The 24,534-nt window shown below is 44.8% G+C and overlaps 1 protein-coding gene across 1 annotated transcript in view; it reads right to left on the reverse strand.

The window, feature by feature from the left end:
• The window catches only part of LOC102206348 (vacuolar protein sorting-associated protein 13C-like), a 50,118-nt gene that overhangs the window by 22,652 nt on the left and 2,932 nt on the right, over window positions 1-24,534 (reverse strand). Inside the window, exons 5-55 of the mRNA XM_013909097.1 lie at window positions 24,442-24,474; window positions 23,330-23,431; window positions 22,757-22,819; window positions 22,205-22,279; window positions 19,944-20,053; window positions 19,809-19,868; window positions 19,666-19,725; window positions 19,414-19,494; window positions 18,979-19,036; window positions 18,711-18,838; window positions 18,529-18,635; window positions 18,263-18,437; window positions 17,833-17,895; window positions 17,617-17,755; window positions 17,438-17,538; window positions 16,921-17,063; window positions 16,571-16,763; window positions 16,234-16,348; window positions 15,664-15,800; window positions 15,160-15,292; window positions 14,833-14,950; window positions 14,606-14,738; window positions 14,269-14,341; window positions 14,049-14,149; window positions 13,778-13,931; window positions 13,575-13,651; window positions 12,827-12,886; window positions 12,410-12,560; window positions 12,216-12,332; window positions 12,018-12,121; window positions 11,049-11,216; window positions 7,673-7,977; window positions 7,251-7,395; window positions 7,058-7,166; window positions 6,384-6,517; window positions 5,816-5,972; window positions 5,615-5,694; window positions 5,442-5,501; window positions 4,852-5,008; window positions 4,652-4,771; window positions 4,468-4,571; window positions 4,144-4,311; window positions 3,548-3,852; window positions 2,807-2,954; window positions 2,582-2,602; window positions 2,223-2,361; window positions 1,800-1,918; window positions 1,512-1,678; window positions 1,018-1,271; window positions 482-708; window positions 98-190 (exon numbers count right to left, since the gene is read on the reverse strand). Of these exons, the coding sequence (XP_013764551.1) occupies window positions 98-190; window positions 482-708; window positions 1,018-1,271; window positions 1,512-1,678; window positions 1,800-1,918; window positions 2,223-2,361; window positions 2,582-2,602; window positions 2,807-2,954; window positions 3,548-3,852; window positions 4,144-4,311; window positions 4,468-4,571; window positions 4,652-4,771; window positions 4,852-5,008; window positions 5,442-5,501; window positions 5,615-5,694; window positions 5,816-5,972; window positions 6,384-6,517; window positions 7,058-7,166; window positions 7,251-7,395; window positions 7,673-7,977; window positions 11,049-11,216; window positions 12,018-12,121; window positions 12,216-12,332; window positions 12,410-12,560; window positions 12,827-12,886; window positions 13,575-13,651; window positions 13,778-13,931; window positions 14,049-14,149; window positions 14,269-14,341; window positions 14,606-14,738; window positions 14,833-14,950; window positions 15,160-15,292; window positions 15,664-15,800; window positions 16,234-16,348; window positions 16,571-16,763; window positions 16,921-17,063; window positions 17,438-17,538; window positions 17,617-17,755; window positions 17,833-17,895; window positions 18,263-18,437; window positions 18,529-18,635; window positions 18,711-18,838; window positions 18,979-19,036; window positions 19,414-19,494; window positions 19,666-19,725; window positions 19,809-19,868; window positions 19,944-20,053; window positions 22,205-22,279; window positions 22,757-22,819; window positions 23,330-23,431; window positions 24,442-24,474 (6,344 nt within the window). The remainder of the gene's footprint in view (window positions 1-97; window positions 191-481; window positions 709-1,017; window positions 1,272-1,511; window positions 1,679-1,799; window positions 1,919-2,222; window positions 2,362-2,581; window positions 2,603-2,806; window positions 2,955-3,547; window positions 3,853-4,143; window positions 4,312-4,467; window positions 4,572-4,651; window positions 4,772-4,851; window positions 5,009-5,441; window positions 5,502-5,614; window positions 5,695-5,815; window positions 5,973-6,383; window positions 6,518-7,057; window positions 7,167-7,250; window positions 7,396-7,672; window positions 7,978-11,048; window positions 11,217-12,017; window positions 12,122-12,215; window positions 12,333-12,409; window positions 12,561-12,826; window positions 12,887-13,574; window positions 13,652-13,777; window positions 13,932-14,048; window positions 14,150-14,268; window positions 14,342-14,605; window positions 14,739-14,832; window positions 14,951-15,159; window positions 15,293-15,663; window positions 15,801-16,233; window positions 16,349-16,570; window positions 16,764-16,920; window positions 17,064-17,437; window positions 17,539-17,616; window positions 17,756-17,832; window positions 17,896-18,262; window positions 18,438-18,528; window positions 18,636-18,710; window positions 18,839-18,978; window positions 19,037-19,413; window positions 19,495-19,665; window positions 19,726-19,808; window positions 19,869-19,943; window positions 20,054-22,204; window positions 22,280-22,756; window positions 22,820-23,329; window positions 23,432-24,441; window positions 24,475-24,534) is intronic.

Raw genomic sequence — 24,534 nt, forward strand, 5'->3', positions numbered from 1 at the left:
GAGTTCACTGACAGTCGGGAAATCACAGCGAGTCCAGAGAAGCAACACAGAGTCTCGAACATCTGTCAGTGTGATTTATAAATCCATAAATAAATACCTTAATTATGATTTCCTCCACTGTCACGGAGCCCCTCAGTGGCTGATTGGGGTGAGCTTTGGTTTCCAAGGTGACCGAACAAGGTCTCAGTACCTTTTGGATAGAGCCGGACTGACACCTTTAATCATGTTTGTTCATCTCTCATTACTTACAAGACCACTAACACATCACATTTTCTTCCTCTACAGTAAGACACCTTTTCAGTTAATCTGTTACCCGACTCATATTTTTAAGGGTAATGCAGTAAAAATGGTTTTACTCCCAGTCAACAACTCCAAAACGCTGTGGGTTTAAATGTGTCTGACATATCAAAAAACACAAAGCAGAACTGATATAACAGTGAGTGAAGAATCTACAGACTGCAAAAAACAAGCACACTCTTACGGTGGTGACAGCCTTGTCCTCTTTGTTTTGGATGAAGGGGCAGGCGAGGACCTTCAGCTCCCTCAGGCTGGCTCTCATGTTCTGTGTGCCGTCCTCCTCGGCCTGTAGCGTGAAGTCGCACTGAAATGAGGCCACGAGAGCTGGGGCGTCGGCCTTCATCAGGTTGGCCACGAACACCACCTCTGGGTCCACCACCACTGCTCGAAGTCGAGTCTTCACTGTGGAGGCTGCAGAGAGAAAACAGTCTTGTGATGGTTTTTCCTTTTTGGTTTCCGTTCTCGCTTTGTGATTCTGAATGGTCGTCTTTAGCTTGACTGAGAAGCTCTGAATACTTGGAAACATCAATTTTGTTCTTATTGCTAAATCAGATAAAGTAGACCATGATCTTGCCATTCAGTGGTCAGAAGTGTAGGCTGGGCTCCCTGCTGCAGTTGTAGACTAACCTTTTCTGGATTCGTTTAATATTCCTGTTGATACAGTAGATATACTCAATACCCCCCCGCCTCTCCGGTCGGGGTCTGGTGTCCCGATCTTACCAGTCTTGGGGTCGGCTCGTGGTTCAGTGGTCTGTCTCAGCTGCAGTCTGTCGCTCGGTGCAGAGGTGGCGGGCGGAGCCGAACTCTGCGGCAGAGCCTGCAGGAAGAAATCTCCGACGGCCATCAGAAACTCCACGCTTGCACAGAGATAGAGCTTCTGCAGAATGGCCACCACCTCCCGTTCTGCTGCGCTCTGCCGGTACGTCACGTCGATCGTGACCCCTGAGCTCTCTTCGTCTCTCTGCCTCACCATCCTGCAGCAAGTTAACACAATGTGTGATCACTGACCGAAAACTCTCATCTAAACCACTTTGGTAGCAAAAAACTAAACTGCTTTCCATATGGATCATATTCACTGTGCAGTGTGATCTGACTGTTTCTTCTTCTTCTCTGAAAAACAACTACAGACTATTTGATGAAGAACTCCATCAGTGATTGATCACGTCATCAACAAAACAGTCAGACAGACAGAAAGCAGAGATCATTTGACTTACCGCGAGGTGACCCTCTCCATGCCGGTCCTCAGGTCGTCCAGTGTGCAGGCAGTCAGCACCGTGCTCACCTCCATGCTGCCATTATTTAGGATCTTCCCTGAAGTTTTTAGCAAGTGTAGGGCAAATTCTCCCAGTCTGAGGTCCTGCTGGTTCTGGAGATCTGAGGACTGGGAACAGGGACAACAGTAAGGAAGAATAACTAACACTCACTTGCTTACTCCAACCACTGGACGAATAGCGTCCCCCAGATATCAGTTTCTTTTCACGTCCTTGTTGTTTCTAACTGACCTGTTTGGGGTCGAGGTACAGAACCAGACCAAGAGACTCGATGTTGAAGTTAAACTTGACAGTCTCCAAAGTTTCATCATCCTCTTCACTGTGGCTCACAGTCATCTTTCCAGAACCACCTGAGCAATCAGGACAAAGATCACATCAACAAAACGGCAAGAAAGCTTAAAGTGGATCTATTACACTCATTAACAATATTTTTATTCTTGGACTTTCGAGCAGCCTAGCTTGATTTAGGGTTCAAAATAATCCTGGTCTATCTTATATCGGATACATGTCAGCGCTTTGAGTACTCCGGGAGAGTAGAGAAGCGCTATATAAGAATCAGTCCACTTACCATGTCATCAGTCAGACACAGAAACCAGACAAATATCAGGGTTCAACTCTGGATGAGTGAAGATCTGAACATAAACTCAATCGGACCTGTCGGGGTGGCTCCAGCTGCTCGGACCTGCAGACTGGTCTCCTGCCGGGCTGCGGCGGGCTGCGGGCTTCCGGCCTCTCCCAGATTCTCCATCAGGATCCTGAGCACCACCTTCAGGTCGTCTTGACTGAGCTTCACCTGCACAGACGCATCAGTCACTACTCAGTCCGTCTACAGCTGTGACTAGAATGAGGCTACGGCTAAAGGCTGCTAGCCTAGCCTAAACCTGCGTCCTTATTGGAGGTGTCTACGCAGACTACAGACCACAACAAACAAACTGCATCCAGCTTCCAAGTAAAAGACGAGAGCAGCAACAATATAACTCTACAGAGAGGCCTGTCCTCAGGGGAAACTGTACCTTTGGTGGTTTACTTGTCGACTGGTTGTAAAAACAAGAATAAAATCATTAGTGGAATTTCTGACACATTTTATTCTATTGAGGAAGATTATTACATACGTCTTAAAACACCAACCATACTGTACAGCTACTCTGTTTTTATATCGTCTTGTAATCTGGGAAAGATTTTTGGTTACAAGTTTAATAATGTAACAAGGATACATGTTAACTTCCTCTTCCTCCTACCTTCATGGGTTTCAGATCTCCATCAATCTCCACAGCAGCCATCTTCTTGTACCAGGAAGCTGCCAGGTTTCTCTTGATGTTCAGGTGCAGGTTGACCGGTTCAAGCAGCTCTCTGCTAGGTTGGTTTGAGTCAGGCTCTAAGCAGGTCCTGGGCCACAACAGGAAGGAGTCAATGTGCTTACAGGAGAAACTAATCAAAGTCTGCATATAAAAACAAAAGCTTCCCCTTCAAAGCTTTCTGCTTGTGCACCTTTTTTTCCAAGCATGACCACAATATCCTTGGAATTCCTGATCTGACTACTTGCACATGCAGTTTCATCCTTTTTCTCAGACTGACCAGCAAATTTCACTGTTTTAACACAAAGGAGAGGCGCCAAGATTCAGGTGGCCAGATTGGGTCTTCCTTCCTGCACGTCTGTGGAGGTTCTCAGTCATTAAAGATGACGGTAGTCTTAGGAGCTTAAAAAGGCATTGAAACCTCTCGCGTCTTATCCAAGAGGTTTCCTTCAGCTTTAAAACTTTTAAAAACTGAAGAAGCTTCTTGGTGAAACAGACTTAAAGAAGTCCAGTCGCATCTTTTTACGCTCCTGAGACTTCCTTTAAGGTCCTATTCTAAGAACATCATTACTGACATTAAGGATTTCAGTCTTCAGGTTCTTTCATTTCACTTTGCAAAATCTTAATCAACACCATTAACATTTCTGACTGTGGATCAAGTCTGTGAGGCTTTGTTTCACTGACCTGGAGAGTTTCACCTTCGTCAGCTGGACGTCCATATTGTCGATGACGGCTGGCAGCGGACATCCTGTGACATCCAGCAGAGAGAAGCTGTTCCCAACAGTAATCAGACCCAGGTCCACCTCCAGAGCGTTGTTGGAGGTGGAGGACTGTGGTATGATGATGACTGGGGCCTTAAGGTTGATGTCCATGGACAGACGGAAGCTCTTCTGGGCGAAGTCACGTACGCTGGACGCGGCCTTCTCTGCTGCCTGAGCCGTCGCGGCGCTCAGAGCTTCTTTAGCGGTCTGGAAGTTGTTGGTGAAATTCTGCAAGAAAATTTTAAAAAAAAGACAGTTTTCTTCAGTCCAGTAGTGACTATTTCATGCACTCTTCTCAGGTGTTTTAAAAACCACTGGATCCAGGTTTCTTTTTGCATTTCTTCTCATTGGCAAAAATTAAAAAGAATAAAAGAAAACTCACAACATTAATACTGAGAAAGAAAAGCAAATCAAACTGGGAGGAGGGAACACAAATAACAAACCAGTGCAGGTTTAGCTGCTCGGGTCAAACTAAAAACAGTTCTACAAACTAACTTTCAATCATCACGTGTGACTCACCAGCAGGGACGTGAAGAACCTGTGCAGGTAAACCACCTGGATGCAGCCCACGTTTAACTTCACTGTGCCGTCAGTTTTGGAGGTGTCGGCGTAGCCCGCGCCCTCTGTGGCGTTAGGGGTCAGACTCACGCTGAAGCTGAACACCTCGTTACCCACGATGGAGATGGCCTGAAGCATAATCGGAGGGAAACCGTTAGCTCACACAAGAACACAAACACAAGAGGGCAGGACGATCTAAAGCAGTCCCGGGGTATCAGGGTCTGAAGACGTTATCAGTTTTGACACAATGGAGTGAAGCATTCTTATATAAGACAACTTACTGACCTTCTTGTGGAAGCTTTTGGGATCAACGTTTAGAACAATGAAGTCTCGCATGCCGCCTGATATATGAGTCTGAGGTCCTTGCATCAGCAGCGAGCCATTAATACCTGAGGTGCACAGCAGGCGTGTTACATCAGGTTTGGTAGTGAAAACTCACAGAAAACAAAATTCAGCTCCGATTCAGTACCTTGGATCTTGATGTCGGCCATGTTGCACAACTGGTCGCACACTAGGACGTTGAAGGCCCCGAGATCCATGACCACCTTCAGGTCTGTGACCTGAGAGTCTACAGGTGACACCAGGGCAGCTGCAGGAGGAAAATAACACATGACGCTGAGTTTTAAGTCAGACGCACATTGTGTGTGTGGGTGCGTGTGTGGTACTGACTGGACTTCGCAGAAACCGTCTTATCCTCCGTCTTTGGTCGGACTTCTTTCTCTGGAGACGGAACGCCGCCGCCAGATGACAACGCCGTCGACAGGAAGTTAATGGCTGACAGCAGAGCTTCGGTGTGAAGCATGACGTCGAGTGAGGTGAAAGTCACCTACGACCCAAGAGGAAAGCTGATGCATTTTAGTGGTTCTCAAAAATGTGCAACACCTGGGATGTGTGACAGATCTTAGTCCCGTGGTGCCACGTTCATCACTGGTATTTTATTAAGTTACTTTTCCCCTGTTCTACCTCTCGTCACAAATACAGGTTTTGTTGTTAGACAGCGTAGAGAGGCATTCCTAGAAAGAACAGGCTCAAATCTATCAGAACAGGATGACGTGGAGCAGTTTTTGTGTCTGTGTTGTAAATTTGAGTAAAACTTGGCTGATGCAGTGTGAAAATGATTTCTAAATCAGACAAATCCACCTGGTAACACTAGATCTGTGCAAACAGGGCTAAAGCCAAGCTTGCATTTCCTTCAACACGACCATGAGATGTGCAGAGATGATGCTGTACTGATCTGCAGGTGATGAACTATGACTCACATTGATCAGCTGCTCGGTGTTTTTGTAGACGGTGGAGAAGTTTGGTCCGGCACGGTCGGCCTGATGAAACAAACAGGCTGATTAAAAACTGCTGAATCTCAAACCGTCGACCCCACACGTAGTTCTCGCCTCCACCTCCCGTGCATGAACAGGTAATCAGATGGTGACCTCACCTTACAATACTCCACTTTGAGCAGTTCAGCTCCAGACTCGACTGAAGAGCTGATGAGGCACAGCGGCTCCCCACTTGAGTCTAAACCAGAAGAGAACAAAGCTGTCACATCATCAACATGTTCGACCGCACACGCACAACCAAAGAAACCAGTACAGACACACTTGTGCCAGTAAACCCTGGTGTGCTGTAACGCTCTGACCTTTGAACTCGAGGCACTTAAGGGCAATTTTTCGGATGTATGTTGCTGCACTCATGTCGTATTTTCTGACTTTTGTGTTAATGCCCATGTGGGCGACGTGAAAGACCAGGAAAGGGGACTCCTTCTGTTCCTTTGGCTTTTTCAGAGTCAGAAGCACCTTAAGAGAAGTAGCAGAAAACACATTTAGATGACAGCAGAGCGCCAACATGTTGGCGCAACAATGAATGCAAAGTTTTGTATCTCTTCAGATACAGAATGATCTTTCAGACTCTCTACAGCAGGGTGGGCAACTCCAGGCCTCGAGGGCCGGTGTCCTGCAGGTTTTAGATGTGTCCTTGATCCAACATGGCTGATTTAAATGGCTAAATGACCTCCTCAACATGTCCTGAAGTTCTCCAGAGGCCTGGTAACAAACGAATAATTTGATTCAGGTGTGTTGACCCAAGGTAAGATTTAAAACCTGCAAGGCCTGGAGTTGCCCACCCCTGCTCTAAAGTCACCACAGACTGATGTTCTCTTGAAACAGAGGAAAAGTGAGTCCGACTCTGAGCTCTGGCAGATTTCGTACCTCTTCCACTTCAAAGTTGAGGAGAACGCTGATGGTGTTTTCATTCTGAATTCCATTGGTTGCGGCCACAGCGCCATTAGATGCTGGTGGTAATGACACCACATCTACCAGCTGCTCTGCAAGCTCTGCTTTCTCTGTGGAAGCAAAGCGGTGATTAAAACACACACGTGTGTTCAGATCTTCTTTTTCATGTCTCACTAACTGAAGTAGCGATCAAGTTCTTACATAAGAACCGTGCGTCATGGCCACTCAAACTCAAACTTTGCTGTGAAAGCGACCCGACTTTAACACTACTGATAAATGAACTTTTACTGAAATGCTCTGAGGGAGGATGCTCATGCCATCGTGTGTGCAGTTTCAATGCCCAGAAAAAGTAAATACTGGTCTCCACCCACCACCACCTGCTCACCAGATTTGGGTCCCTGCAGCTCTGTCCTTTTGCTGAATGAACCAGACACCATTTTATTGTACAGATGAAAGAAGGCAGTACTAGATGTTTGTTTAATTTGCAAGTCATAGAACATAACATGGTTAAAACTTGCCCCTGGGTTCTTCACAGTACTGGAGTAAGGATCCAAAGATAATCACTTCAGCTGTGTCTGAATTTAAAAGCTGAAAATGACTTTTCTCCAACTTATTTCATTTCCCATCATGTGCTGTGAGAGTGAACTTACCTTGGGCCACCTGTCTCTTCACATCCATGCTGTGCTCTTTGTTCCCCTCTCCAATGTTCTCTACTAGAATCTTCATCAGTACACCAAGATCTTCCTCACCCAGACTCATCTGATGGATACACAATAAAGGTTTAAGTCTCACTCTGCAGAGTCTGAATCCTGGTTCAGCCAACAGAAAACAAGAGAGACTTACATTTAGGGACCGGAGCACTCCCTGGACCTGGACTCCGGGAATCTTAGAGAACCAGGAAGCTGCCAGGTTTCGGGTGACAAGCAGCTCCAGGTTGATTGGCTGAAGGATCTCGATGTCGGGCAGAGAGTCTCGCTTCAGTGTGGTTCTGAAAGCACAGTGGAATCTGTTTTTATCTGCTGGACCTTCGTCATGTTTCAGTGCAGCTAAGAGGAGAAACATTTCCCATCTACTGGTGTGTACGAAGACGCCAAGCGATGAAGAGAACTGGATGCAATCAGTGCATTGGTACCATTTCTAAGTCCCAGTGAGGTCTAAACAACCTGAGTTTAGCTGGATTTAAACCAACAAACACAATTAAGCAAAAGCAGAACTGTTTCCAGCCCTGCTCACAGTCAGTGTATTCACATTTCTTATGTCGTTACCTGGACAGTTTCAGCTGCGTCAGCTGGACATCCATCTTCTCCACCACAGCTGGCAGAGGGAAACCCTCCGCCGGCTGCAGAGAGAAGCTGTTTCCCACCGTGATCAGACCCAGATCCACCACCACAGCATTACAGGAGGTGGAGGACTGGGGGATGATGATGAGTGGGGCCTTCAGCTTGATGTCCATGGACAAACGGAAACTCTTCTGGGCGAAGTCTCGAACACTCGACGCGGCCTTCTCCGCTGCCTGAGCCGTCGCGGCGCTCAGAGCTTCTTTAGCGGTCTGGAAGTTGTCGACGAACATCTGAAGAACAAAAGCAATCAGGTGTGAGATGACAGACTTGAGTAGACTTAGAGAGACGCCATGAAGGAGCAAGTCAGAGGGCCAATGTGAGGAGTTCACTGTGTGCACAGGTTCATTTCTGTTTCACAAACCTTCACAGGGATATGAACCTCATGCTGATGGCAGGCTTTAAAGTCGCTGCGCTTACACACCAGCTGGCACTTGAAATCAGGAGGTGGAAACTACATTAGTTCCGTTTTTTGAACATTTTTAATATCGTAAATATCGAGCTGAGTGTAGAAGTTAAAAGGTTCATATCACGACTGACGTATGAAACAAGAATGAAAGTCAAACCCGCTTTAAGGAGACGTCACACAGGCAAAGGTCATGTGACTGACGGGGGGGCGGCAGTGAGGGTGTGGGGGGATAATGAGGGCAGCTGAGTGATTTGCATAGCACATATGGAGGACGTGAGCTCTGATTACTGTCAGATGCTGTGCATGAAAAGCATTCCTTCTTCTGTCATCTCTCCCTGTGTCCGTGCTCACTCTGCCGAACATTCAGAGCAGTTGTTTTAACCATCTCCTGGTCTCAGACGGGTGGCGCTCAGGGTTTTGAGTGACTTCCTGTCTCATGTGCTTTGTTTCAGTAACAGTTTGGTGGAAACACGCTCATTGAGGATGATTCTGCTGGACTGTCAGCTATCCTACAAATTTGTAACTGCCTGGATTTCTATGTCACGCAGGTGGGGTTTACTTTTATACTGCAGAAATCAGATTGTTGACACACCCCAAAGACATCCATTAAATTGCACTGACAACGAATATAAACGCACAATATGAGAACTACACCGTACGTCTGCCCTCTTGGCCTGGTTGCTCTTGGAAAAGAGATTTTACCTGGATAAACAAAAGAGTAATGAAATAATAAAAATTAAAAGAAGCGTTTTAGAAAAATGAAAGTGAAGCAAGCCCTACAAGCCAACAGCTATTTTGCAACATTGGGTTGAGCTCAGGCTTTGTAAAAAGACTGAAATGTGTTTCCTGCTTCTTAAACATATGAATAGTTTTCCTTATTTACTTCTTTTGATATTTGAATTTATAAAAATAAACTGGTTCCAAATAGATGATGCATTATAGTCCGTTAATCATCATTCTGTTGACGAGTTGAGGACAATGTGTGATGGGAGGTCAGACGTATTCATATTTTCTAAAGTTATGAAATGAGAAATAAATACAGATGTGATGAGAAGCTGATCAAAGAAAGCATGAGCAGAGAGTATATTTAAAGTTGTCTTTTTGTCACTTCCCTTCTCCCTCAAAGTTAAACTTTGTCATATCGCGCCATTCAGATTAACCCGAGTCTACGACCAACGAGTAGAAGGTAGAGACGGGGGTTAATCCGCTCACAGAGACAGGGTCCCTCTGGGACGTTAAACCTGATGATATTTAAGCTGGTGGTGCAGCGATGTTGTCGAGTGAAGCTAAAGCAGAAGGTTTTGTGCAGTTCAGAGGTGCATGCTGGATGCTGTACCTCGTCACCAGATGTATACTGAAAGCTAAAAGAAGCCTGCAAGAACAAAACACATCAACAAGACAAGAAAGATGAGAGACAAAGAACTGCAGAGAAAGGTCATGCAACAGGGAACAAGACATCTCTGATTTGACTCTACAGCTACAAACACATCAGAGAAGTTCAGAGTTTAAACTAAAGCTGATTCCCGACGACTGTCCTGCAGACATTACAGTGACAGCTGCAGCCAAAAGCAACTGAACATATAGAGTACAATACAGTTTCATTTCACAGTGACATGGAGCCAATTTCTGTCCATCCCTACTCACACTCACTCATTTCACAGAGGTCAACCACACGGAATGAAATTCGAAATTAACTTATCAAAAGGTTGGAATGGGTTTATAAACCACCATTAAGGAGCAGCAGCGGTTGTGCTCTGATACGGAGGAGACTTCAAACACTTACAGAGGGACGTTTAACGGAATAATCTCACAATAAATAAAATCACTTGCATGTATATGAAAAAACTCATTGCTAATTATCTCCTGTTCTTCAGAATGAAAAGGCAAAGCAGAGAATTTTGGAAATTCTGCAAAGAGCTTGAATAGGAAACAGAAGGTTTTTTTTCTAGCAAATGAAGCACATAATCCTGACACAGCCGTCTGATAGTTGCATAAACTCTCATGAATGTCTCAGTTCCTGGTAGAATTCAACAAAGGAAAAGTAATCGAGTTTAAAAGAGGCAAAAAAGTACTTTAAGCACTTTAAGTATAAGTACTTAATTGATATCCTAGAGGGCAACTCCAGGCCTCGAGGGCCGGTGTCCTGCAGGCTTTAGATCTCACCCTGGGTCAACACACCTGAATCACAGGATTAGTTCGTTACCAGGCCTCTGGAGAACTTCAAGACATGTTGAGGAGGTCATTTAGCCATTTGAATCAGCTGTGATGGATCAAGGACACATCTAAAACCTGCAGGATACCGGCCACGCTGATCACAGAGTGGCTGAGTGTAGAAGGGCGGAGCCGATTAGATTTGGGCCACAGTGTGTCACAGATAACATAGGTTATAACACAGGTTGATTAGGAAGCATGTCAGACTGTTCACGGTATCCTGCTATGTGCTGCAGACCAGAGGAGATGCAGACGTCACCTGAAACTGCAGATGTGTGAGCGTGGACTGCTGGATCATAGAGGACATTGGCCACACACAGACAAGGCAAAGACTAGTTCTGTAGTTAGTGACTGTGTTAAGTTGAAGAGCACAGAAACAAAAGCAACACACTCACAACAAATGAAGGAAATTAATACTTCGATATAGGATTTAAACACCGAAATGTGTGTTTAAAAATGAAATGTGTTCAAGACTAGAAGTGTGTGTGTGTCCATCACATGTGTTTGTGTATTTATACATTAACCTATAAGCACCATCACAATCAGGAGGGCAACCGTAACCAGGAGCCCAACGGCCTCCACACAGAGACAACAGTCATCTGGCCTTTTAGGGGTCGCCTGTGTGGAGGTCAGGGCTGAGCGTGAATGTGCATTTAAAGTGTAGAGAAATATGACGCTCCTCACCAGCAGAGACATGAGGAACTTGTGCAGGTAGACGATATGGATGCAGCCCAGGCGCAGGGTGACCTTCCCGTCCACCTTCGACATGTCGCCGTAGCCGTCACCCTCGGTTGCCCCGGGAAACAGAGAGAGTTTGAAGCTGAACACCTCCTCACCCACGATGGACACTGCCTGCAGGGTGAAGAAAAGACCACAGCGGCACTTTCCATGACTCGAGACAGAGTACAGAACTTATCCTAGTACTAAAAGATCCCAGCTGACTTTTTACAGAAAAACAAAGACACTTAAGTGCACACAAACTTCTAAAGTAGCTTCTTTGTCTGGACTCAAGGCAGAAAGCAGATCTGATCATATATTGCGGCACGTGTACTGTTAGCATGACAGATGCTCAGGCTTCAGACTGCTTGAAAACCTCTGCTTTAGACAGCTAATATTCACTCCTGGGTCTGTACGACATCAGTGAGAATGGATCTCTCTGTTATGGTTGTCTCAGGGAACCAGCTGTGGCTGACAGAACAGCAGCCGGATCCACATGCTGATGCTGTTAAAGCCTTCCTGCTTATGAGAGGCAGAAAGCTGGCCTTAAAGGAAGGGCAGTTAAGCAGCTTGTTATAGACTCATAAAAGGATACAGGATTTTAAAGTGCGAGTAATAAAAACAACCTTAGTGGATTTCAAGAATGAAAATATAGAGCTGGAAATGAGTAATCCACTTGAAATCAATGTTAAACATCCTACTTAATGATCTGAGAAGTCTGTCTTTTTACCGCCTTTAGAATAGAATACAATAGAATGTCTTTTATTGTCACTATACACATGTACAATGAGATACAGAGCATCTCCTACTCAGAGCAGACCTGTGGGAAAGAAAGGTGCACAGTTTTACAGCGCTACATAAATAGTATACAAAAATATCACATGTACAAATACACTGTGGAAACAAAGTATTCCAGCAAGTTTTCCTGCTGCAGACCTTTCTGTGGATGGTATTGGGGTTGACGTCTGTGACCACGATGTCTCGCAGCCGTGCGAACACCTCCGTCTCCTTCGGCTGCACCAACACAGACGCGTCGATTCCTGCAGAGAGGTCACATGACCACAATTTATGCTTGATCGTGTGCCGTCAGCGTGCCCGTGCTTTTAACTCTCACTTCAGCTCAAGTGTTCGCACCTTGGACTCTGATGTCAGCGATGCTACGGCGGTCATCACACACCTCCACATGGAAACAACCCAACATGGCGACCAACTTGAAATTGAATATTCCTGCATCCTTAGCTCCTTTAGATACTGCAGAGAACGAGAATCATATCCTGTCACATGAAGATCATTCAAGACACACCTGTAACCAGATGGTTAAGCCTCACCTGTCCGGCTCTTTCCCGTCTTCTCCACCTGCTTTTTGACATCTTTGTCTTTGTCTCCGCTGAACTGTGACGGCATGGCGTTGTTCAGGTAATTGATGGTTGAGAGTAGAGCTTTAGTGTGAAGGAGGAAGTCCAGACAGGAAAACTCCACCTGAAACAGCAGTAGAGAGACACCTGAGAGGAAGCATGGCATCATGAACCGACTGACTGCGAGCCACTATTTGTTTCAGAGATAAAACATCCAGACCCACACTTTTTAAAGCGCTTCCTGGACAGGAAACAATCCCTGAATGACCAACAAATGTCGAGTCACATGTTTGTGTTGTTTGTATTAAGAACAAAAAAAAAAAAAGTCATAAACTGAATGACTAAATGCTGATTTTAACAGTGGAATAAAAGAACCGCTCGCCCACTCACCTTCAGCGTCTGCTCAGTGTTTTCAAACAGTGTCTGGAAGTTGGGACCGGCGGGGTCGGCCTGCGGCAGCACAGAGACACAAAAACACGTTCAGCGGGTTCATGTGTCTGTTTGCTGGATAAAAGGCCGATTCTGACTATGTTACCGGACTGATAGCACCAGGCAAAACGATCTGAACTGTGGTGTTCTGAGCCATTTTTGGCCACATCAACACAATCTTCAGTCACACCACGACCCCACTTACTACATGATTGTGACCTGTCCCAAATCTGTGTGTCTATTATGTGTAAACAGACCTCTCTGCATTCAGTCATACTTGTTATTAACCTCTGTCTCTCTTCCACAGCATGTCTTTATCCTGTCTTCCTTCTCTCTCTCCAACCAATCACAGCAGATGGCCCCGCCCCTCCCTGAGCCCGGTTCTGCTGGAGGTTTCTTCCTGTTAAAAGGGAGTTTTTCCTTCCCACTGTCGCCAAAGTGCTGCTCATAGGGGGTTCAATTCAATTCAATTTTATTTATATAGCGCCAAATCACAACAGTCGCCTCAAGGTGCTTTATATCATACAGTAGATCCTACAATAATACATACAGAGAAAAACCCAACAATGAAATGAGCCCCTATGGCAGTGTAAGTGTGTCCATGCCCTAAAATGAGTGAAATATCTGAGGAGCAGGATCACCAGCAGTGAGAACCAGTACTACATGTAGACCAAACAGGTGAGTCTGCTGGTGGTGTGTTTAATCTTACCTTGATGAACTCCACCTTCAGCAGGTTGGTGCCCTGCTCCGAGGAGCTGATCAGGTGGAGAGGCTGTTTTGTACCACCTGAAACAACAAAAACACATTTAAAAAAAAAGAACAAAAATATCACGACTACAAATGGAGACTATGAACAGGTACACAACACAAAAGGATTCGTTTAAATTATGATGCTAATAGCATCTGTGCTACCTGGCAGGTCGCAGTAGTCGAGCGTGACTCGTTGCAGATACGAGGTGACGCTCAGGTCGAAGCTTCGTTTCTTCCCTTCGGCTCCCAGGTGACAGATACTGAAGGACAGGAAAGTCTTTTCCTGTTCCACCTGCCGGGTCAGCTCCACCAGCACCTGAACACATCGCCCGCTGCTCGGTCACACGTTCTCATTTAACACTAGGACACCGCACCCCACCCCCTCCTCATGGGTCGCATGATGACCTGACACGAGAGCCAAACATTCACACACCTCTTTGACTTCAAACTTGAAGTGAACATCAGTGAGATCCTCCACAGTCGAGCGCTGATGATCCTCATCTGTTGATTTCTCACTGGTGTCTTCATCCGAATCTGAACACAAATTACGCACGACAGCATCAGTCACAGCCCACAGCGTCGTACAGCGTAGCTTTAAAGCTTTTAATTTGTTAAAAAAAACAACAGTCAGTCGAAATGCACCAAGCACTTACCCGTTTCCATGGTGTCGAGGAGGGTGGGGTGGAGGTCAAGTGCTCGCGGTCTCACCTCCACCAACGGCAAGACCTACAACAAGAATCGCCCAAACACGGTCAGCTAAACATCAAAGTGCAGGTAACTCTCACTCCCCAAAGTTCTCTCTGCGATCCCTCTAACATCCCTCAGTCCTCACCCTTGACCTCCCCATCACTCCCCAAACGTTCACCTGTCTCTACCACCCCCCAAATGTTTTCGCTCTGAAGTTTCCATCATCACTCACTCCTCCAATCCCAATATATCCTTTCTATATTAGTGCTTAGCTGCAAGACGAACGGTCTGTACCAAACGTACCTTCAGTGTTGGGGTGGATGGCGAGGAGTCCACGTTGGGTAGAGGGATGCCGTCAACCAGCTCGAGGACACTGTGGATCTTCTGGTCTGAGATCTTAACGTGTAGCAAAGGCAGCTCGCCCGATACCTTAAACCTGAAACGCCAGAAACGATTCGGATAAGGTGCACAGGTGAGCGCAGACGAGTCAGCAGAGAATTTGAACGCCTGTTCACCAGTGGGAATCATACCTGGGCATCCTGGCATCCTTTTCCACCATGCACTTGGCCAAACTGAGAGTGAGATCCATCGGCTGGAGGATGTGTTGGAATGAAGAACCCTGCTGCCGTGCTACCTTCCAAGCCTCACCTGAAATCAGGTCACGACAAATTAACTAAAAATGATAACAGATGTAATCTGAGGAAACACAGTTCACCTACTGGCCACTTTGTTAGGTACACCTGTTCTACTGCTCGTTAACATAAATATGGTGAATGAGCTGGTGCTTGTATGCCTTATATGTATTCAATACTTGCACTTTTGTGTATGTGTAGCTCTGTTGTTGTGCGCTGACGTACCTGACTTGCTGTAAAGCACTTGAACTCGGCTCAGCTTCACGCTGTATCTGTCATAGGCTCGATCCATGATTTCCTCCAGAGACGAGAAGGAGGAAGTGGACGACCGGATGCCGCTTTGCTCAACACTGTTTAACTACAGACCAACAAATACACACTGGTGTTAAGTGACAGGCTGTAGTGCAGGCCTGTAAACACTCACGCTGTTGTCTTATCTGTTGCACTACGAGCTGTAAGGTCAAACCACAAAACATTTATGAGGCCAGTTCTATAAAAAGGCAAAACCCAGGCACACCAGGAATTTAGGAAAACAACTGTAAAATATCCAGAACTTAAACTGTACTGTAACGGAAATTTTTACGAGACGCAGCTGACTTTCTTAAGGTCAGTATGTGTATTTATTATTTTTATAGTTAGAGAATATTAAAGAAACTGGTTATCATCATGAAAATATTATTAAAAAGGTCTTTTCATCTTAAAAGCAGGGGTAAAACTAAAAGGACTGACCTGAAAGCAGCCAAAGTCCACGATAATGAGGTCCGCCGTGCTGCTGTAGAAGCCCGACTTTGGCAACAGCAGATAGGACGGTTTCAACTCGATCCTCAGGTCCAGGACCTTTCTGGTCTCAATCATGTGAGACAAACCTGCAGAGACATGAATCCCTTAAAGTCCTAAGACCCGAACTTTTCCACGGCATGCATTTTTAATTTCTCTTTGATATTTGGGCTGATTGGGACCCGATGAATGTAAAAACAAAGAATTACTAGGTTGTTTTTTCTTTTATGAAAAATAAGAGCCACATATGAGGATATTCGTTTAGAATTTCGATAGAACAGTAGCAGCATAACATCCTCGTAAGTGGATATCAGGCCCTTGTTGAGCAAAATTGAGTATTTTGGTCTAAATAACCCAAAATGTGATGTCCACATATGTGGACGCCAGGTCCTAGGAGGTTAAAGTCCTGGTATGGACCCAACGGTCCTGATCATCATAGGACTACATAACCTGTTCAGCCGTGAGGACAATGGACCCCTGCTCCACCGTAACTGCTGGTTTGAACAGAAAATAGTTACTGACCTGTGGCAGTTTTCTCTTTGATCTCCTCCAGTTTGGAGAGTGTGGCCGTGGTCAGGACCTCCAGATCCACACCTTTCTCTGTCTTAAAGAAGTCGACGATACTGTTGACTGTCAGCTGAAGGATGAAAACACAGAGAGAGAGACAGGAATCATAAGAAACAACCATCTTTGACTTCCCAGAGACACTTAAATGGGTTAAAGAAGAAGAAGAAGAAGAAGTAGAAGACACAGACACCAGTAAGACTAACAGAAACTAAATGAACGTAACATACGAAAGAGAAGCAGCTTTCAATTACTGTGAAAGGTGGTTTAAGGCAAACGTGATCAGAACGATTACCGCATCATAGATGATCTCCACAGGCTGAGACTCGACTCTGAGCAGCTGGTCACCAGTGCTTTCCTCGGGGTTCAACTCGAACAACACGCTGAGCAGAGACGAGGACGAGTCGCCCATTGAGGCGATGAGTGAGGGTGTCGCCCCCTGCTGCTGCAAACCAGTAACATACCAGTGCTGCAAGGTCGTCTCCACCCTGCAGCAGAGCAGGGTCAATACGAATACGAGTCAGACTGACATGGATATGTGGACTCCCCGAGCCATTTAAACAGACAGCACCTTCCACCAAAAGTAGCACTAGAATATTTCAGCAGGTTGATTTATTTCATGTGTGTAAAATAAAAACCCCTGACCTGATGGCCTGAGCTCCGGGCCTCTGAGAGATTTTCGTCTTGAGGTCGATCATCTGGACCTTGAGGATCTCTGGTACATTGGGTTCCTCTCTGACCGTGACCGAAGTCCTCAGTAGCTGGAAATTGACGATCACAGCTACATACTGAAACAGACAAGTTGACGCCAGCTCAGTGTTACCAAAAAGTCTGGGTCCTGCTTAAGTAGATTCGGGTATTTTCAAATCTGCGCTTCATTTGACATTTGTGGGCGTGTAAATGATGAAAAACAAACTAAATGTCTATAATTAGTCAGCCGCTGAGTGAGGACGCTGCAGCATGATTGTAGAAGCATGAAATGCTTCTTTGCATAGACACCTCACACAGTTAATCCGAGTGTCAGATTTTTACAACCGGATAATTAAAACTGAGTGTTTACTTGGATATAGTTTGCTCTGATGAGGGTGCTAAAGGCAACAATGGGAAACTTGAACTTATCATCTACAAAGCCCACGAGCATGCAGATAGCAGGTGTGTTTACCTTTCTGGGTAAAGCCAGATTGTGAGAGCTGCCACTGTACCCGATGGCTGTGTACAGCTTTTCCTTCTCCTCTGCGGTCATGATTTGGTCGAGTCCTGAACCTGAACAACGGCAGACACGCTTTCAGCCGCCAGTTTGGACAGAGCGAGGTTTTTAAGGCGAATCTGAATATCACTTACTCTCCGGCTCTTTGCTCTCCTCTGGCGCCTGCTCCTCCTTTTTAGCCTTCCTCCCAAATAAGCTGCTGAAGAAACCTCCTCCCTGCTTTTGTCCCGCCGCCGCCTTCTTTGCTGCCACCTTCTGTCCTGATCTGATCACCTGCAGGGGGAAGACGAGCATATGGCGTATAGCTAGCCTGAACTCTCCTCTGGTCTAATTTCAGTCACTGTGTTTACCTCCATGTGCGCCTGTTGTCGGCCCAGAGTGATGTTGAAAACATCCAGAACTTTCTCGAGATCCTGGAGGAGCAAACAGCAGGGAAACAGCAGCAGCAAAGTTCAGCTTCTTTATGAGCTCTTATTGGCAGCCAAAATCCTCATAATTAGGATTCATTAGTTACATTCAGTAACTAAGGCAAAAAAGCAGAAATCAAACACATGACTGGAATTTTCGTTCATTTTAAAGTGATCTTAAGTTACTTCATCTTCGTCATCTTCAGCAGAGTGGTGGAAGATTTCAGAGTGCTTTGTGTAATTGGTGGAGATAAAATTCCCACTTGATACTGTTAGCTCTGACTCACCACCACAGCTACATGTGAGCGACTGTGGTTTCTGTTGGGTGTGCGCTCTGTTTAAGCTTGGCGCTGCTGTACAGAGACACCTTTACCTGGACTTGTTGCTCAGTTTCCTGGCTCACTCTGCCCTGGCTCAGCAGTTTGGTCTTGTAGGCGTTCTTGTAAGCCTTCAGGTTCTCCCGATGACGTTTAATGTTAGACCAGGACCACGTGTGTGAAAGAGGGTGGATGTGGACCTCCGTCACGCTGTTGACGCCGTACTTCCACCTGAGAGAGGCAGAGGAAGCAAATATTTGTGAGTTTCTGAGTCGATTTTGTTCACTAATCATCTCCGAATTGTAAACTTTACAAAACAGACCAGAGTTTGACGTTTCCTTTCACTGGGACGTCCGGCCTGAACTTCCTGTAGGGGGCGTTCTTCACCATGCAGTCGATGGACTCCAGCAGCTCCACCATGGTGAGGTACTGTACAGGAATCCGAGGGGAATGTTTAGAGAACAGTCTCACCTGTCTTTGCCTCCCATCTTGGTCTCATATTACCTGTGGTTTGGTCATCTCGATGGCAATGCTCTGGACCTCCAGCTGAAGATCTGCCTTCGGACTCTTCAGCTCCAGCTCAGCGCTCGGGTTGATGCATATTTTAGCCGAAGCGAAGATTGGTTTGAAAACTTCAGGGAGAAAAATATTTATGGGTGAAATTTGTGTGGATTTCACTGGGTGTAAGACGGTAAATACAGAAATGCAACAGAACAGGGAGGCTGAACTATGTGAATACTGTTCCTCCTTTTAAAAGAAGTGTTGAACTCACTGTACTGATAGTGAGGAAGCTCCTGGTCCTTAGTGCAAATCCCAGATTTTAGCTGGCCCTGCACGAGAGGAGGAGACAGACGATGAGCGTGAATGTTTCCTCTGACAACAGAATTAGGGTCACTCGGCTGACAGGTACGTACATTTGTGGCTCTCATCTTGCAAACTGTTGAAATTAATGCAACTTACAGTGTCTCCCTTTATAGCTGTAACCAACATAGGGATCACTGGATGACTCCATGAAATGATGACGATTACCTCATTATTTGCTCAAATTAAATTAAAGGTTTAGGACTAAGCAACAGCTTTATAGCTGTAGTTAACATTTACATGCCTTTTCACTTATCATTAGTTTTATTTTTACTTTTTATTCTTGTTATATTTTTATTGTTAATTAAGAATCAGCTCAAATCAGGTGACTCTGTTCCCAACTCACCACGATGTCCTCCCACGATCCTTTGTAAAAGATCGGACTGTTGACGTTCCAGTAGGCGCAGAGAGACTTCAGACTGCCGAGCTGCGGTAAACATGTAAACAGCAGCAATCAAAATCATAGATCGATCCACATCACATGACCGATGAGCTATTCTGCATCCTTCACACAGGTGACGTCCAATTTAAGCTTTAAGCTTACAAACACCAGATAACAAGGAACACAGAATTAGAGGGCAAGCAGAGCATCTGTCACCTTATAGATGATCTTTGCTGCCTCGTTCAGGATGCACTCTTTCCAGGTCGCATCAGTGGTCTAAAAAAAAAAACAAAGAAAACACAGCGATGTACCAACAGCAACTGCACAGGTAGCTGGAAGTGTGTGTGCGTATATGTTACCTTAAGGCTGAGCTCTGACAGCGTCACTCCCATAGACAGGGGGCGCTGTGGATCCGACAGCTAAAACAAAACAGAGCAGACATGAGCTGACTCACCTTAACGAGTATCCGGATTTGAACCTGGATCAGTACTTACATCATCTTCGTAGCGCAAGTGGATGCTGCTGATGTTCACCTGCAGGTTTTTAATCACCTGCGTGGCCATTTTCTCCGCAAACGTGTCCTTCTTTTCTTCCTTGGGTTTGTCTGAAACAATAAACAGTATAAAGCAAGTCTTACTTACTTGGATTCATACAATTTTTACTTCATGCTGGACACAGATGGTTTGTTTCTGTTCATTCATAAAAAGATTCTGAGCTTTAAAAGGCAGGTCCAAGAAACCAATATGTAACAGAGATCCTGAAATATCAAATCAGCTTGAACTGATGCTACCTGTCTTGTGATTTCACACTGACCTCTTCACAGATCAGATTTTCACTACCATATAGAAATGGCCAAAATAATAAACAGTAAAACTGCAATCTTTCTAGAATATTTATAAGTGGTATCAGTCAAAACTATTGTTTCAGTTCATTTAGTGTAATATTTTGAGGACCAACAGGCTTTGTGTTGATCATCCCTGCAACTCACTCTGACAGCTGCCTATAGCTCATTATGCAGGTTGATGTGCAACATTATAATCTGTACACTGTTGTGAATCACCAGCTGTCCAGTGTAAACCCAAATAATATAAATGTAATTTATAATGTAATTTTAAAAAGGCATTTAATTGCCTTTTTTTAAGCTGATGAAATACCTTTTCATTGAACTTATTTAAACTTAATAAGCACTTTAATTCACCTCTCTCATAAGATTAATCTAATAAAACTCAAATAAACACACTAATTTGTTCACAGAACTCTGTATTTATCCGTTTCTATGATTCATTTGTAATTAAACGTAGACAACATAGCAGTCTAATTCCATTCTAACAATTATTGTAGCTAAAAAGCGTCTCAAATGAAATAACATAATCACAGTTGCTGATACTTAATTGCACTTGTTCCTCATTACTTTTGTCTTGCATGGGGCATTCATGGTGAGCACTGACTTGATAAGGTAAGAATTAAGAAGGCAACTTAAGGTTTGCATCGCAGGATGTTGCAGCATTACACTGCACTCTGCGTGACAATCAGCAACACACTGCAAGAAAAGAATTAAAACACCACCCGAGTAATTAAGCTGTAAACATCATCACAGACCAAAAGTTTTCAACCCCAAACCTGATTTTTTTTTATGCCCACTCAGGATACTGAAATGTTAATAAACAGCTGTCAGTTTGTTGTTGGCTTTTACCCCCTTCACCTCTTCCTAATCATATTTAGTAGTGTAGTGGTTAACACAAAAAAAAAAAGATCATAGTGACCAGGTGGGTGCAGGCTGGTGGTACCACCTGGCATATTAAATAACACTGAACACCTTTACCAGAATTTAAATGTGAAAACACTGCATAACCATCGAAATATCCAAATGGACTAGACTGCAAAGAGACCCTGTCACACAGGCCTAGCGAGCTGTTGGTGACCTCATGGCGCCACTACAAAGATGAGGTTTTTCACTCACTATGTGGCTAGCATTACACATTTTCTCCTAGCAACCAGTGGTTTCCGGGTGGGTCTCTAGGCATGTGTGACTGGGGCCTTACAGGAAAAATGTCTAAACAAAAATAAATAATTTCACTGAACTAGTATGAAGAACTGTTTGCAGTACTGAGTTCATTCAGCTTAAAAACAGGACAGTAGTGACTCAGACACACCTGTGAGGTAAGGTAGAGGAGACAGCAGTGCAGTTTAACAGAGCAGCTAGCAAAAGCTCAAAGATCAGAGAGAAAGAAGGAGCAGAGAAGTCACAGGAAGAGTCAAGTATTCACAAATTAGGAATTAGGTCCTCCACAGTGCGCTCCATTCATGTCCAGCTCATCACTTAACAACCTAACAGCCTAAAAAGGGATGCTGCACGGCAGTCTGCCTAACTCCTGTCAGAAGAGAGACTCCCAGTGTGTAAGAGAAGTGGCTTCAGAAACCTTATTTAAACGGGAAGGTAGTTCTGTATTGGAACTGTATTATTTAAGATCTTATATGTATATTATTAACCTGACATGAACACTGGTGTCTCTCGTAAGCCCGATACTCTACATGAACCACTTTATAAAAATGCTCCCGGGTCCTTGAATGATAAAAGTCTGCTTCATTAATGGTATAAGTCAAAGGAAAATCACTCTCTGTTACAACTTATGAGACCATCTTTCCAGAACAACAGAATCTGCCAGCTGAGTAACATCGTTCTGAATGGTTGATCCAAACAAAAGGACCACGCGCCGGTTTTAAAGCACAAACTCAGTGAAAATGTGAAACTCACCTTCTTTGTGGTCATGTCGTTTCAGCTTCTTCAAGGCTTTTTTGTGCTTTTTGTGTTTTTTACGTCCTTTTGGGACTTTGGCAGCGTTAAAGGAAGAGACGGCAGTTAGTGTGAGAAAAGCCCGAAAGCACACAGACTGCAGGAAGCAGCAGCAGAAGACTCACACATTCAACACTAAAACCAAACTGCAGAACATGTGCGAGCCCGAGAGCACAGATGGGGGTGTTCGCATGGCAGAGATACCAACCTCTTACATTTCTTGACATAATCAGAGTGAGCTCTGAGATAATGTGTGTTTATTAACTAAAGGCAAACGGCTAATTAATGGAGCAATGTGGCCAAAAAAAACAAACAAAGAATGATTCAAATTCAAATCCCTGAACATCTGAAGCTTTTTTTTTTTAACTGGACTTTTATTGGACTGAAGAGCTGTGAAATGCAGCCTTACCTTCTGATGCCAGCATACACCTACACACGTGTGTGACGCCGACCTGTGTGTCTGTGTGCGTTAACTTTTATGTTTCATTGTGTGTGCCGCACTGTGCGCTTTACCCTTGACTGGCTCCTTGTAAACCACGCTCTCCAGACTGAACAGCAGATCTCCAGTTTGAGATGCTGACAGCCAACGCAGCATGAACGGGACAAACAGGATGTTAATACATTCATCCATTCACCTGTGCAGGACATGATTCACACACTGCGGCGGTCTGGTTTGGACACTTCTGACCTGAAACCTCACAGTGGAAACCTAATGGTGAAGCTCTGACACTTAACACACACATCTGGGTAGAATCTGCACATACGGGATGAGAATTATTTGGTAGCTTAAGCTGTTTAGTTTGCAATCCTGCAAAAAAAAAAAAATCTGAGTTCAGTGCTGCAAAATGTTTTTTTAAAAATACCCTGAAAAAATATCTAGGACTAAACTGAGACTCTGGTTTCTTCGCAGAAACACCAAGTGGAGGAACTAAAACTGTGCCTGTTTGTGTGGTGGGAAAAATGTGAACTGGAGGAAGCGAAAGTTAAAACCACAGGAAAATTTAGCAGAGCAAAGATGGCAAATGAAGCAGGAAACAGAAAAATCCACAGGTATCCACAGGTGTCACTGAGGTCAGACTGACTCACCCCTGCGTGCGGCCATCTGCAGCGCATCCTCGATGCGTTGCAGTTCCCTCTGCTTGGCCTCCTGCTGGTAACGCTCCTCCTTCGCTGCATCATACTTTAATGCTGAGAAAAACAACCAAAACAAAGCCAGGGTTAGTTTTAACCTCCACCAGCGTCGACCTGGAGCCTGCTCTGAGAGCCAAACTGTCTCCTCCTACTGGATAAAGAGCCAGTTTGTCCCTGCCGTCCCTCACGGGACCTCTCCGTGTAGTTGGAGCTCCCTGTGGAGTTTCACCACAAACAAACTAAAGTTCAGTTTACATTCAGCATGTCAGGAGTTACTGTGTATCTTACAAATGTGTTCAAGGTGTTGTCATCTTTATAAAGCATTTACTGGCTGCTGCTGTGTATCTCGCTTTGTTGTGCAAACATTGTCTTTGCATATCATCTCTGGTTCTGTTTTTCTTGCGCACAGAGATACAGACTGACAGCAAAACTGCTCCTTTGGGTTACTTGAAGTCAAAACAGGATCACATGAAAAAACTGTTACAATCAGTCTTTAAGTAAGAGCCGCTTATAGAAAAGAAACAAAACATATTACACTTGTAATATGTCTTCTTTCTCTCACCCCAACCAGTTGCAGCAGATGGCCCCGCCCCTCCCTGAGCCTGGTTAAAAGGGAGTTTTTCTTCCTATTGGACACAAACCTTTTCCAGATCCCCATATATCCCTTTGAAACATCCCAGGATTAGTTTTCAGAAATCCCTACATCAAGATTAAGGAAGAACCCCAGACGGGAAACCAGATACCTCTACACAAAACCACCGAGACAGTTAATCAGAGCTGCACGATAAGTTTACTGGAAATTGCTGTTTTTTGTTTTTACCTGAAAGGTTTTTCTACACACCTTAAATCCAAATTCAACACAAAGCTGTAGCAGTTTCACAGTAAAAGCTCTCCACTAATCTAACAGCATAGAGGCTTTTACTTTGAAGGAATTTAAAAACGGATTACAAGTTAAACCGCTGTTATCATACACTTATTTGTTTTTTGACATCGTGCAGCCCTGACAGGAAGCCCAGAGAACGGATCGGACCTAAACCCGAACCTCCACCTCTGAACTGGTAGCTTACCGTTATACGGACTCGTTTTCAGCTGAGATCCAGCTGGAACACACACATAAAAGCTGAGAAAACACTCCTTTATCAAAAGCAAGACACTGTTAG

Source organism: Pundamilia nyererei, unplaced genomic scaffold (genome assembly GCF_000239375.1).
Source record: "Pundamilia nyererei isolate P.nyererei 1_Seehausen unplaced genomic scaffold, PunNye1.0 scaffold00019, whole genome shotgun sequence".
Lineage (NCBI taxonomy): Eukaryota > Metazoa > Chordata > Actinopteri > Cichliformes > Cichlidae > Pundamilia > Pundamilia nyererei.